We start from the raw sequence: 15,243 nt of genomic DNA, 5'->3' as shown, positions 1-15,243 counted from the left end.
TCTCCAGAATCCACTGGCTGACATAGTCCACCTTAGAGTCTCCATTTGCCCAGTTATTCACTGCAAACACTTGGCTGGGGTAGTTGATCAATTCATTCTGTCCTCCTTCCTCTCTTGTGGTACCAGGTGTCCTCTGCAGGTTCTGATGGACTGCCATATCCTCCGTGTACACCTGGATATGCTGTCCACTGCTCCGTCTAAGTCACTGAGGAGGCTCAGTTCTGACACATGCACTCCATGGTCAGACCATGGAACCTGCAATTCTCTCCATGGTTGGGGTTCTGAGTCCTGCATTCAGTTGGAGGGATCTCCAAAGAAACTTCATCTGAAGTGGTCCCAGACCTGATTCTTGTGTGTGCTTCCCTGCACAGGGTCTGACACAGTCCACCGCCTCAATCAGCCTATGCACATGCTGGTGGTTGCAATTGCTGGGTCAGTTTTGCCTCCAGCCCTGTCTTTTACACAAACCAATGGGTACTGCAGCCCAGCTCCATCCTGCCCATCACACACTTGGTCTTCATGGACACTAGTGGGAGCTGCAGCCTAGCCGGAGCAACCCACAATAACCCCCACCAGGTCCGCCCCTGCCCTGGTTCCTGTGCTTGCCAGTATATACAACAGATTGATCCAACCTGTCCCACATCCCATTCAGCTCTCACACAAGTCAATGGCATTGAAGCCTAGTTCAACCCAATCACCATCCAGCCCACACACCTGCTGGCAGGTGCCACTCTTGTCTAGTCATGCCTGCCGCTAGTCTCGGTTCTCATGCTCACCAGTGGGAGTGGCAACCCACGAGGGAGGTGCCTATCGCTTCCTTAATGGGCCTGTTCCCACTCCCAGATCTTGCACGCTTTGGTGGTTCTGCAGTTTAACCTGACAGAATTTGCACCTGATGCTGCGGCAAAGCCCAACCAACCCACACTCACTGTGACTTATGCATGCACCAATAGGTCAGCCCAGCCTAACTTTCCCCTGATCCAGCCCACATGATGCCAACAGGTGTTGTAGCCCTGCCCAGTCTTGTCTGCCCCCATTTCATCTCATGCTTTCCAGTGGGAGTGGTAGTCCAGCAGGGGAGCGCCATGCAGCCCCCCTCCTGACTTCTCTCCTCCCCCTCACACGTGCTGGCTGGGTGCTGCGGTCCAGTCTGGCATGGCCCACCTCTCCTTGACATTTGCCAGTGGGTGCTATAGCCTGGCTGGGTCCAGCCCAGCCAGCCCTCAGTTCTGGCCCTAATGTGAACTGGCCTGTGTTGCGGCCTAATCTGGCCTGATCCACACCCCATTCCGGTGCTTGGATTTGTCAACAGGTGTTATGAACTGGCCCAACCTGGCTTGCCCCTGACTTGCACCAAATGTATGCCAAGAGTGAGTGGTACTCCCAGGGTACCATGCCCTGGCCTGGTCTGGGCTGCTCCCTATCATGGTTCCTTGCGCTCCCCTGCAGGGACTGTGTCCCAACAGAAGAGTTGCCCAAGCTCCTCTGTCAGCTCTAGCTGGTTAGATGGAACTAAGCTTTAATACCCATTGACACATACGAGAGCCGAATGGGGTGTGGGACAGACTGGACTACTGATACACATACTGACAAACCAGGGTAGGGGGTGGGCCTGGTGGGGGTTACTGTGGTTCGCTCCGACTAGGCTGCAGTTCCCACTGGTTTATGTGAGGGCCGAGTATGTGCTGGGCAGAACCAGGCTGGACTGCAACACGCACTGGTTCCAGTGGAAGTCGGGGCTGAAAACAGAACCAACCCAGCAACTGCAACCACCAGCTGATTGGGGCGATGGACTGTGCCAGGCCCTGTACTTGCTAGTACATACAAGAATCTGGTCTGGGAACACCTCAGACAAAGTTTCTTTGGAGATCTCCCCAACTGAACTGCTGGACTCAGAACCCTAACCAAGAAAAGACAGAAGACAGAACAAGTCAATCAACTACCTCAGCTATATGCTGGCAGCGAAATACTGGGCAAACGGAGACTCTATGATGGACTATGTCAATCAGTGGATGTTTCAACGACATCATCGTGCTTGGAGTGACAAGATTGGCAGCGATTCATAACTGGTGAACCATCAAAACCACCTGAGCAAGACTCTTGGAGCATGCCCTACATCCTGGGACCTGGGGTGGGTGGGAAACTGGGTGGTCCTTCTCCCTTAATATCCCCTTTTAAACATGAAGGAAACAATATGGAAATAATAGTCTTACCCACTTTCCTATAGCCATTGAACTTTTTTACCCTAATTAACTATGTCAAGATTGTAAAAAATATAATAAAAAAAGAACAACAACAACAAAAAAGAACCCAATGCCAGATCTCGTGCACACCATTGGGTTCATGGGCCAGCCCTACTTAGTCCACCTCCTGTCCTAGCAGGAACAGTGGCCTTTCCTGACTGGACTTCAACCCATTTCGGTTTTTACTGTTGTGTGTTACAGCCTAGCCAAGCCTAGTCCACACCCAGACACAGCTCACACATTGCTCAGCTTGGGCAAAGACCTAGCCTAGCCCGTCCTACATCTACCCTGGTTCTCATGGGCACCAGTTGGTCCTGGAGTCTAGCCCAGTCTGGTGCACCCAGAGCCAGTCCACACGTGTGCCGAGGAACACTGGAGTCATGCTCAGACTAGACAGCAACCCCCAATCTAGCATTCGCATTCACCAGTGGGAACCACAACCCACCCAGGGCATCCCCTGTGCTCCTCAACCAGGTTTGTTCCCAGCCATAGATCTTGCATGTGCCAGTGGTTGCTCTGACCCAGCTTGGCATAGTCCCTCTTCTTTCTTGGCCTTTCTCTTTGGATGCTGTAGCCTGGCTTGACCCAGCCTGCTCACAGTCCCAATTCTCACTGGCAGGTGCTGCAACCTGGCCCTGCCCAGCCTGCTCCCATCCCTGGCTCATGCAAATTGGTAGGGGTGACTGACAGCCTAGCCTCATGACCTGCACCTAGCTTTTGCGTGGACTGGTGTGGAGGTCAGCAGTGTTCCATGCTAACAAGCCCAACTCCAGATTCCCATGTGGACTGGTGCATGAGTCCGACCCATACAGATCTTGCAGTCTCTCCCCTCCAAACCACCACGTCTCAGTCTCCACGCTTACCTGCAAGTACAGTGGCCTTGTTGAGTGTCCCTCAGTATTCATTCCTAACCTACATGTACTGTGGCTTTATCCATGGAAGTCCCGAGACAGTACTTCCAGATCCCCAAGATCCCAGAGCTTGCTCTCAGGCGGCTGGCTCTGTTGTCGCTCTGGCTGCCCACAAGCTCAAGATTCACCCACCACTTGGCAGCGGTGAATGGGGAGCTAGGATTCCCAGGAGCAAGCCTGGCTTGGCAAGGGTTCTCCCAGTCTGCATCTCTGAGCAATTTACCTGAAGCTATTTTTACGAATCAACTCATATTTTACCCGTTTAAAAACTTTTACTCAAGGATATCCTAGTTTTATGCCTTTTTTTTTTTTTTTTAACTGAAAGGCAGAATTAGAGAAGGAAGGAGAGACAGGAGAGAGGATTTCATCCACTGGTTCACTCCCAAATGGCTGAACTGGCTGCAGCTGAGCCAACCTGAAGCCAAAGACCAGGAGCTCTTTTGGGTCTCCCATGCGGATGTAGCGCCCCAAGGATTTCAGCCATCCTCCGCTGCTTTCCCAGGCCCTAAGAAGGAAGCTGGGTTAGAAGTGGAGCAGCTGGAACATGAACTGGCAACTTTATGGATACTGGTGCTGCAGATAGAGGCTTAGCCGACATAGTCCAGTGTTATGGTACAGCAGGTAGAGCTGCCCATATGGCTACCAGTTCATGTCCTGGCTGTTTTTTACTTCCAATCCAGTTCCATGATAATGATCTAGGAAAAGCAGAGGAGCAAAATCCCAGTGTTTGGGGTCCCTGCCGCCCATGTGGGAGACCAGACGCAGCCCATGGTTTTGGCTTGGCCTAATACTTGCTGTTGCAATCATCTGAGTGGTGAAGTAGTGGATAGAAGATAACTCTTTCTCTCTTTCAAAAAATGTAACTAATTTTACAAAGTAATTTTGTGACACTGGGTTAAATACAAAATTCTTGCTATGTTTTATGTAAAGATTTCTTTACTTTTCCTATTTCCTTGCTTCAGTCTTATGTTGTTTTCTTTCCTTCAATCAGAAGTCATGTCACCGCACTGTACCACAACAGTGCGTTTTTGGCACCTGACTTCAGACCCCAGAATTACTCAAGTACATAGCAACAATGAACTGTTTCCAAGGTTTCAAGTTCTGGCAAAGTCTCTAAATAGGGCAACCAAAAGAAACTGCAGCTTAAAGTTTCACTAGACCTTTGTCATTTTGCGTAGTGATTTTGTAAATTGCTAGATGCATACTGCCAACTCATGCAGAAAAAAAAAGACGCCATAAACAATCTAAGAATTTCATTCATCACACAAAGTTCTTCCACTTGTTCTATGGGAGCTAGTTTATAACTATGTGGTCAATTAGCAATCAAGAAATGGATAAACCATGCCACTGGGTACTGCTTAGCAGATAATTAAATAAATAACATTAATTTACTTGTTTTTAAAAATGCTTCCTCCAATCCCTTGATTTTAAGGAGAAATTATTTTAAAAGCAAGTGACACATAATCTTCCTCACAAAGTCTCTTCATTCACTGTAGTGGCAATACGGTTTTTTTTTTAAGATTTATTTTTTATTGCAAAGTCAGATATACAGAGAACGAGAGACAGAGAGGAAGATCTTCCATTCAAAGATTCACTCCCCAAGTGACCGCAACGGCCGGTGCTGTGCCAATCTGAAGTCAGGAGCCAGGAACCTCCTCCAGGTCTCCCATGCAACTGCAGGGTCCCAAGGCTTTGGGACGTCCTCCACTGCTTTCCCAGGTCACAAGCAGCGAACTGGATGGCAAGTGGGACTGCCAGGATTAGAACCGGCACCAAAATGGGATCCTGATGCATTCAAGGTGAGGACTTTAGCTGCTATGATACCACACCAGGATCCCATAGTGTATCTTTTGCCATAAGATTTTATTCTTCTGTATTCCCACTCACTGAATTTTTCCAAAATTCTTTGTTGTTAGGGTGAGTGTTAGGGAGGGTGTGTTACTTTTTCCATTTTAAATGGAAACACACGGTAAACATGAAAAAGCATTATTTGGAGCTACCCTTAAGAAGCATCTGCATTAAGATGCTAAAATGCTAAATCATCTCTACTTATCCATTTAATAAACATTCATTCACCCCACAAACTCAGGCTCTAGAAGGGGCAGGGAAGGTAGAGACAACAAACACATATGCAAATAAGTGAGGCCAACCTGGTGTAGATCATAACCAGTGCTGGGAAGAAAACACACAGAGCCGCTCAGACCACAGGCTACACCACACTGCCCCCCCCACCTCTAATCACACTCACATTCTAACACTAACCCCTTCCTCAGGTGAAAGACTTCTGACGTTCACTTGGTGTCTAACACTTAAAGCTCAACAAACTTTCAGTTTCACTTTACACAACTAGAGCTCCTTTGCAAAATCTCTAGCAAATAAGGCACCACGCCCCCTTAGCAGAACTCTGCAAGACTTAGCAGGACTTCTGATCACACAACTTATTAGCCACATTGGAACACTTTCAGGACAGAAAAGTGATTTTAAAAAATAACCATTATGCCAGAAAAGGCATAAACAAGGGATTTTCTGGCAGGGCAACCCAGGTCATAATTATATGCCACACCAAATGTAACCAGTCAAAAGTGTCAAGAGCAGGTCACAATTCTAGATATTTTAAATTTTAAGTAGTATCCAAGTAACTGACCTAAATTATGCAGCATATACACCAAATAAACCCTTTACTAGATATCTAAATACTGATTATCATACACAAAAGAAATTTCTGCTACACTGCAGAAAAACAAAACAAAAAGAAGTTGAAAAAGACCAAAATACCTAAATAATAGGATAGGAAAAAAAGAGATTTAAAAAAAGGTCAAAAAGGGGCCAGCACTATAACGTAGTGGGTAAAAGCATCTACCTGCAGCAACAGGATTCCATTCAGGTGTCCTCCCTGCTCCACTTCTGACCCAGTTACCTGCTACTGCGCCTGAGAAAGCAACAAAAGTGCTTGGGTCCTGGCACTCAGAGAGACCAGGAGGAAGCTCCTGGCTTCTGTCTGGTCCAGCCCTGGCCATTCCAGCCATTTGGGAAGTGAATCAGCAGGTGGAAGACCTGTCTCTCTCTCTCTGTAATTCCATTTTCCAAAATAAACAAATAAATAAATAAACCTTAAAGATCCCACTGACCATAAAAGATAATAAATGTGTACATCCAAGTGAACTTCACCCAAACAAGAACTCTAGAAAACATCAAATGGAAAAATATTCACAATATATACACTAAGGACTAACATAGAACACAGAATTCTACAAAGACAGATATTTCAATTTAAAAAGGGAAAAGATTTCAAAGTCATGCCATGAAAAATGAAATGCAAATTAAATACAAATTAAAACGGTCAAGACATGAAAGCACACAAAATCATCAGTAATAAGGGAAATGGAGATTAAATCCACACGTAACCACATACTCACAAGACTGGTATCACATATGGGATACCAAGCACTGTTGGTGAGGGATATAGAACATACTATTAAAGCAAAAACTAGGATAGAATTAATTTGGGCATCTGCTCAGCATTAACTGATAGACATACACTCCCTGAGATCCTGCGATTCAAATTCTAAGTCTATACCGTAAACAGAGCCCTATAAAGATGCACCAGAGCGCGTAAACACAAATGGCGTGAAGCACTGCTCAGCAGCAGCCATCGACTAGGAACGATCCAAATGGCAATTGCAGACTATCCAAAAGTGCTAACACAAGACACATGAGTTTTAGTCATAAAGGAAAACATTGCAATAACAAAAACAAAAAATAAACTAGTAAGTGACAAATGTCAGAATAAGACAGTAGAGGTCACAATGTTGGAAGACGCAGGTTAGGTTACAAGAGGCTTTTGGGATGTTGGCAGATGACTGTCCCTGAGCGGTGCTTAGTTACAAGAATCTGGACATGAAATATTGCTTTCCTCTTGCCTGCCGGTTCAGCATGTATGGCTCTATTCCACAATAAAAAAGAATAATAATAGTAATAAAACAACAAAATTCTAAAGGAAATTTTCAGATCAATTTTTATAAAAGATTTATTTTTTAATTGGAAAATCAGATATAAAGAAAGGAGGAGATGCACAGAGGAAGATCTTCCATCCGATGATTCACTCCTCAAGTGATCGCAATGGCTGGAGCTGAGCCGCTCTGAAGCCAGGAGCCCAGAATGTCTTCTGCGTCTCCCCCATGGGCACAGGCGCCCAAGGCTTTGGGCCAACTTTGGACTACTTTCCCAGGACACAAGCAGGGACTGAATGGGTAGTGGGGCCGCCAGGATCAGAACCAGCACCCATGTGGGATCCCAGCGTGTGCAAAGAGAGGACTTTAGCCACCAGGTACTGTGCTGGGTCCTAATTCTTTTATTTTTCCTAAAGATTTATTATTTTATTAGAAAGGCAGATCAGATTTACTGAGAGGAGAGAGAGAGAGAGAAACATCTTCCAACCTTCCACAAATGGCCAGATCTAAGCCATCTGAAGCCAGGAAACAAAACAAGAGCTTATTCCAGGTCTCGTATGCGAGTGCAGGATTCCAAGGCTTTAGGCATTCTCCAGTGCTTTTCCAAGCCAGAAGCAGGGAGCTGGAAGGCAAGTGGAGAAGCCAGGACATGAACCAATGCCCTTTTGGACTCCCAGCATTTGCAATGTGAGGATTTAGCTACTGAATCATCCTGCTGGCCCCCTCGGAGATTAAATCTTAATCCATAGCTTAAAAAGACTAATATGTGGTGGATGTTTAGCCTAGTGGTTAGGATGCTCACACCCTGTCTTGGAGTATGTGGGTTCAATAGCAATCTAGCACTCAGGAGTCCAGGCACCCCTACCAAAGCATTTCTTGGAGCAGCAGTGAGGATTGGAGCAGTTGAGCGCCTCAGTTCCAGCTACAGGGCCTGTGGGGAGTGGACCAAGAGATGGCAAGTGCTCTAGTTCTCAAACATCATCTCCAGGTGAGATCGCCCCCACGCGGTGCTCCTAATTCCTTGAATAGCCTTCGGCTCTCTTTCCTTTTTTGGTTTGTACAGGCTGTCCTCTCCCAAGGTCTTCACATCATCATTTTCACTCACATCTTGAAAAGGTGCAATATTCACACTGAACTTTAACCATTTCTAATTTTAAATGTGAGGTAAATGGGGCCAGGGCTGTGGTGCAGTGGAGCAGGCAAAACAGTGTAACTGGGCCCAGCGGCGTGGCCTAGCGGCTAAAGTCCTCGCCTTCAACGCCCCGGGATCCCATATGGGCACCGGTTCTAATCCAGGCAGCTCCACTTCCCATCCAGCTCCCTGCTTGTGGCCTGGGAAAGCAGTTGGGGACGGCTCAATGCACTGGGACCCTGCACCCGCGTGGGAGACCTGGAAGAGGTTCCTGGTTCCCGGCATCGGATCGGCGCGTACCGGCCCATTGCGGCTCACTTGGGGAGTGAAACATCGGACGGAAGATCTTCCTCTCTGTCTCTCCTCCTCTCTGTATATCTGACTTTGTAATAAAATAAATAAATCTTTAAAAAAAAAAAGAGTTGGTAACTTACAGTGTTTGCAAACTTAACTCCCAAACCCAATACACAATACTTCATATTGCTAAAGAAAAAAGTACATGAGTATTGATGCATGTGGGATTAAATATGACATTAAGTATGAATTGAATTAAAATGTCTTTCATTTCTCGATATTAAGCAATAATACCAGAAACAAACTATTTTATGTCATATAAATTTAGTCAATATCACATGAGTTTAACTATTACAGATTAATATTTATTGACTCTGGAAGCAGCTAAACATGCGATTAAAATGTGGGTCATTAAACTAAAGACTTTTTAGGTCTGTGCAAAAAAGAGTGCATTAACAGTACAAAAAACAAAAGGACTGCAATTGATACTTTGAAAATCTTAACACAATACAGATTTTTTTTTGTGGGCAAAGGGAGACTCTAAGGTGCACTAGGTCAGCTGGTGGATTCTGGAGATTTCGTTGTGACTGGAGTGGCAGGATCGACAGCAATTCAGAGCTGTTGAACTATCAAAACCTCATGAGCAGGCTCCTCGGAGCCATGTTCCACATCCGGGACCCTGGGATGGTTGGAAGGCTGGGTGTGGCTTCTCCCTTATCTCCCTCTTTGCCCCAGATACAGGAAGGAAAAAGAGAATGCGTAAACAGTGGTCTCACTCACTTTCCCCTAGCCCTGGATCCACCCTAATCAACTATGTAAAAGTCATCAAAAATAAAATAAAAAAAAATTTCGAAAATAAAAGTTAATATTAAATGCAGATTTTTTGGGGGTCAGAAATAAAGGAGGCTCAGGTAACTCACTGATAAATCACTCAATTGAGAAGACATCTTTAAGGTCAAATTAAATACAACAATGCTTTTGAAAGTTTTTAAGGCACCTAAATGAGAAATGCATTTTCAACTGTATATGGCTCTCACCAAGACTTTAGAGAGCCCTTTTCAAATTTCATAAAGTCACAATAACTGAAACTCTACACAGATAAGTATCTAGGAAAAAAATAATAAAATGAGGCTATACAAAAAACTTATTTAGGAAGCATCACTAATCAAGTCTAATTAAAAAAAAGAAATTTTTAAAAAGTATCTGAAAGGCAGAAAGCCAGAGATTTTTTTACCTGTTGACTCATTCTCTGAATGCCCCCAAAGCCAAGGTTGGGCCAGGTTTGGGCCAGCTCAATCTAGGTCTTCCACGTGGGTGGCAGGGGCCCAACCACCTGAGCCAGCACCTGCTGCCTCTCAGGTGCTGCCGCAGCTGGAAGTTGGATGGCAAATGCAGCTGGGGAACGGCTGTGCTCCGATCACACCCTTCATAACCAGCAAATGGCACACTGTCAAGTGCAATCAATTTCCCCAAAGATAACAGAAAGATAACCAGTAGTTGTCATGATTGTCTCATGACACAATGTTAGCTATGGCAAAAAGGGAAGTTTGGGAGTATCCCGCAGCTTACTAGTATTTTTGCAACAGACGTGGGAGTAGCATTTGGTTTACTTGGGTTCCGCACCAGGCTCCAGTTTCCCTTTTAGCCTAACCTTTAACCCTAACCCTAACCCCGGGAGGCAGAGGGATGGTTTCTGGATTTAGCTCCCTGCCACCCCTGTAGGAGACCTGGACTGAGCCCCTGAGGCTGGTCTGATTAAGCCCCAGCTGTTTTGGGAAATTGGGGAATAAAACCAACAGATGAACAGTCACGCTCTCTGCCTCTCAAATAAACAAATTTTTAAAAATGGCTACATATGTTTATATGTTTATTTGCTAACTTTTTAAAGTACACAATTTTTAAGAATTTTCTGTAAATTCAGAGCGTGCAACTATAACCACAAGGCAACTGTGGCACTTCTCAAACCCCTCTGGTTTAGAATACAGTTCTGTCAAGTCCAAAGCTCTCCCACTCAGATTTACCCCAGGGCAAAGCCAAGTAAAAGGATCTAAAGAAACATCTCAAAAAGCCTTGAGACACTTGTTTGATACTGCAAAATGACTCTTCCATCAAGTAATTTAAAATGTTCCCCTTTCCCTATTTAGGAAAGTTCCTTCCTATCCCCAAACCTGTCCTTCCCCTTCCTGGCCGCCCATCACGCTACCAGATGCGCTGGAAAAAAACCATTCGGCTTCCCGTGTACCCAGGGCTCCCAACTGCCGGGAGCTGTCTTTTGAACACCAAGCAGCTCGCTCATTTTTTCTCTCTCGTTTCCTGGCAGAGCAAAGGCCCAGCACGCTGAACGGAAGTAAGAAAACAAAAAACACTGTGGTGAAACTAAACACATTACAGGGGTCGGGTTGCTTTCTCGTGAGCCCCCCACGGGCCACTCAGGGTCCTGGGTGCAGATTCGAACTCGTCTCCCCACCCAGGATCCCAGAAACAGGGCAATCGGAGAAACAGCCAGCAGGGTCCAACGTGTTACCCCCCAAAGAGAGGCTTGCACAACAGGGCTTGCAAGGATTCCGGCTGAACAGGTAAATACCACAGCCCGGACCAGGGCGAAAGCGATCTGCTCCCACGGTTACCGACGGCAAGGTGGAGACCACAGGGGCGTCGCAGAGCAAACCCAAAGTTTTTGACACGTTCAAGAGTTCACCTGAGGAATATTGCCACGATCGGAAAAATCAAATACATACGAAAAAACGGGCGCTAGGCAATCGGCACTCAACTCCAGCTGGGCGGAAAAAAAAAATTCTTTGACTACTCCGGCTTTGTTTTGTGGCAGGACGACAGAACCACCGAATTTTCCGAGTTGGAAGACACCTCTCCCGGGGTTCTCGGACTTGATGGCCGCCCCGCCCTCCCGCCCCGCACCGAATCCGGGAGATCCCGGATTGAAGGCGCGGACCTCCGGGGCTGGACGTCCAGGAGCCCCCGGGGAGGGCCGCGGTCCGGCCGGCCTGGGCTGGGGAGGGAACGGCTCTCCGGAGAACGGCGGAGGGAAGAGAAGGAGGAGGAGGAGAAGGGAGCGAGGCCGCGGCGCCGAGCGACGCCCGGCCCGGCCTGCCCCCGCCACCCCCCGAGGCCCGCCCCGCCGTACCTTTGGCGAGGGCTACCGTGGAGTTCTCGGTGTCGATGGTGTAGAGGATGCCCTCGTAGCGGATCTCCGCTTTGGAGATGAGGCTGATCTTGCTGCCGATGTAAGGGGTGCCCCCGCTCATGGCGCCGCCGCCGCCGCTTCGGGCCGCTCGCAGAGAGGCAGATCCCGCGCCGCTGTCGCTGCTCCGACGCGCGCCCGCCCGCCCGCTCGCTCCGTCAGCGCCTACAGCAGACGCCTCAGACCCAACATGGCGGCGGCGCCGGCTCCGCTACCCTCCCCCAGCCTCCCGCCCTCAGGCCGCGGCGCGGCGGCGGCGGCGGCGACAGCGGCGGCGGCGCGCGGCATGCTGGGCGGGCGAGGCCGTGCTCTCGCGAGACTCGGGAGCGGACGGTCGTCTGTGAGGCTCGCGTCGTCGCTCGGCCTCGGTGAGGCCCGGGTTGCTTGGTCGGCTGCTCTGAGAGAAGTTTCGGAGGAGCGGCCGCCGAAGGGCCTCGGGACCTCGGCGCTTGGCGAGCGGAGTGGAAACGTCCCGGAGGCGGCCTCGGCTATTTCCCGACGCCCTGTGTAGCCTTGTTTTGAATGTCGTGACAGATGCGTGTCCCTCAGCTCGGACAGTCGCCCATCCTCCTCCCGAGCTGCTGGCCGGGCGGGCCTTTGAAAGACGCCGTCCTTTTCCTGCTGAGGCAGTTTTTCCCCCTTCCTGGGTTCCCGTTCTAGCATCGCTGGTTCTAGTATTCTGGGCTGCTCCTGGCGCTGGACACAGCCCTGCTCTGTCCAGCACTTGCAGGTGATCCGACCCCCCCAGGTTCATGACTGTCCAGGCTGTGTTAGCTACTGACCCGTCCCGGTTCTGTGTCGGTTAGGGGGAGTCCTGCAAACTTGAATTTTCATTGAGGTTTTCCAGCCCTGTGGAGTTGGCTTCGCACTGCGTGTCCAAAGCCGTTCTCCCCTTTTGCTCCTCTAAATCCTCTCTCTGATCTCTGTTGCCTGTTGAGGGCACTGTCATTCAGTCAGAAGTGCACGCCAGAGTCCTTCCATACTCAAGGCATCCGTCCACCTGGAACTTCCATACTGTTTCCCAGTCCTCACACATCACCCCCAGAAATAATTCTGACCGCCCACTTATACCACCTCCGCTTCCTCAGCTTGCTTTGACATAAGTTTTTCCCTTTCCCAGTGTATCAAATACTTCCGTGGGTCTCCTTCCCCAGAGGATAAAACATTTTGAGGTGTGGTATTGATTTGGTCCCTGGTGTGACCTGGCGCTGTGTCGTTTTATTATTTAAATTTTTTTTTGTTTTTATTGGAAAGTCACATTTACAGAGAGAAGGAAATACAGAGAGATAGATCTTCCATCCTCTGGTTCACTCCCCAAGTGGCCGCAATGGCCAGAGCTGAGCTAATCCAAAGCCAGGAGCCAGAAGTTTCTGCCGGGTCTCCCACACAGGTGCAGGGCCCCAATGCTTTGGGCTATCCTTGACTGTTTTCCCAGGCCACAAGCAGGGAGCTGGATGGCAAGTGGAGTAGCCAGATTACGAACTGGTGACCATATGGGATCCTGCTGCATGCAAGGTAAGAGCTTTAGCCACTAGGCTCCCGCACGGGGCCCTGCTGTGTCATTTTAGTGCTTGGCCCAGAGCACTTGCTCAGTAAATATTTGCTAAATGAAATGGCCATTGCAGAAAGGCACAACAGGCAAAATTTCTGGTGAATTGGGTAAATAAATGGTGACAAATCTGGAAAAGAGGTTTTGTTGAAGTTGATTTCTCTGGCCTCTGAGGAAGACGGTGACATCCTAGGGGTTGCATGACATTTTTTCTTTGCTGTTCTTTCCTTCCTGTTCCAGACCTGGGACCCAGTTGACCACCCAGTGCTTCCCGAGTGAGTGGGTGCCTTCCCATCTGTAATTGACATCCCAATTCCAGATTTACTGATTTGCCCAGGTCACTCCAGCCACATAGTGGATGCAATTGCTTGCATGTCCAATAGACACTTCCTAACCTGTGTGTCCAGATTCTATGCATCTATTTTCCTTCGTCCCCAAATGCACTTTTACTCTTTCTCTCTCCCCGTTATCAGTTCCCGGACCCACCTTGGTGTCCCACCAGGAGTTTCTATCTAGCCACACCCAGCTGGCCTTCACGTCTCTATTATGTTTTGTAATTGGTGGTTTCTAGCACCCTGGGGAATGAGGAGCTATGCTTAAACACAGCTCGTCACTGTGTTAGCCTGTGCATCTGCAACGTAAGTGCTAGAAGCAGTGCTGAGAACTTGTGATGCGTTACCCAAAATAGCAGGCTGGCTAACACCTGAACATAGTGTCATCTCCCAACTGCAGGGTTCCTGGTCAGCTGTAGAAAACATGAATCCCGGGCCCGGCATGGTGGCCTAGTGGATAAAGTTCTCATTTTGAATGCACCAGGATCCCAAATGGGTGCCAGTTCTAATCCTGACAGTCCCACTTCCCATCCAGCTCCCTGATTGTGGCCTGGGAAAGCAATTGAGGACGGCTCAAAGCCTTGGAACCCTGCACCTGTGTGGGAGACCTGGAGGAAGCTCCTGGCTTCAGATCTGCACAGCACCAGCCATTGCGGCCACTTGGGGAGTGAACCAGAGGATGGAAGATCTTCCTCTCTGTCTCTCCTCCTCTCTGTATATCTGACTTTGTGATAAAAATAAAAATAAATCTTAAAAAAAAAAAAAACAAAAAAATAAAGCAAACATGAATCCCTCTCCCTTCAGAAGTCTTCAGCCAGAGCTCTCGAATCCCCCCCATGGGAGGGGTGAGAAGTGAGGAACTCATTCAATGGAGGACCAAGAGGATGGGGGCCTGTCCAGGTAGATTGTCTTTCTTTTCTGTTTGCTTTTTGGAGCTGGTGAACAGTTAGGAGAGTATGGGAGAGTCTAGGCCTAGGCCCTGCCACCACTGGCCGTGGCCACGCTGAATTGCTTGCTTCCCTTGGTTCTTTTTTTTTTTCTTTTTAAGATTTATTCATTTTTATTGGAAAGGCAGATATACAGAGAGGAGGAGAGACACAGAGGAAGATCTTCCATCCGATGATTCACTCCCCAAGTGAGCGCAACGGCCGGTGCTATGCCGATCTGGAGCCAGGAGGCAGGAACCTCCTCCAGGTCTCCCACACAGGTGCAGGGTCCCAAGGCTTTGGACCGTCCCCAACTGCTTTCCCAGGCCACAGGCAGGGAGCTGGATGGGAAGTAGAGCCGCCGGGATTAGAACCAGTGTCCCTATGGCTTCCTGGCACGTTCAAGGTGAGGACTTTAGCTGCTAGGCGACTGTGCCAGGCCTGCTTCCTTTGGTTCTTACTTTCTCATATCATCATCAGTTCTTCTATGAATCTTTCTCTTTGGACTGAAAGGTGCTCTGTGTTAACTCACCCTCACACTTGTGGGAAATACTGACTTGAAATACCGTTTAATTATATCATCCAAATTTTATGTATGAGAGACTCAAGCAAATCCTGGTGAGGAACTCCGGTGTGGTTTTGATTGGGATCGTTTGGTGGCAGTTTGCCTGGTGCTGAGGGTCCAAGGCAGCTGCGGTCACGTGTCT

At 48.3% G+C, this 15,243-nt stretch overlaps 1 protein-coding gene across 2 annotated transcripts in view; it reads right to left on the bottom strand.

Annotated features, from left to right (window-relative positions):
* The window catches only part of LSM14A (LSM14A mRNA processing body assembly factor), a 65,157-nt gene extending 53,139 nt beyond the window's left edge, over positions 1-12,018 (bottom strand). For both annotated transcript variants that reach the window (XM_004595019.4, XM_036492653.2), the window contains exon 1: positions 11,673-12,018. In XM_004595019.4, coding sequence (XP_004595076.1) covers positions 11,673-11,793 — 121 coding nt within the window. In that variant the 5' untranslated portion in view covers positions 11,794-12,018. The remainder of the gene's footprint in view (positions 1-11,672) is intronic.
* Positions 12,019-15,243: the final 3,225 nt, after the last annotated feature.

The sequence above is a fragment of the Ochotona princeps genome, chromosome 16, assembly GCF_030435755.1.
Source record: "Ochotona princeps isolate mOchPri1 chromosome 16, mOchPri1.hap1, whole genome shotgun sequence".
NCBI lineage: Eukaryota > Metazoa > Chordata > Mammalia > Lagomorpha > Ochotonidae > Ochotona > Ochotona princeps.
Note: the sequence above shows the minus strand (reverse complement) of the source record. Positions and strands in the feature narration are given on the sequence as shown.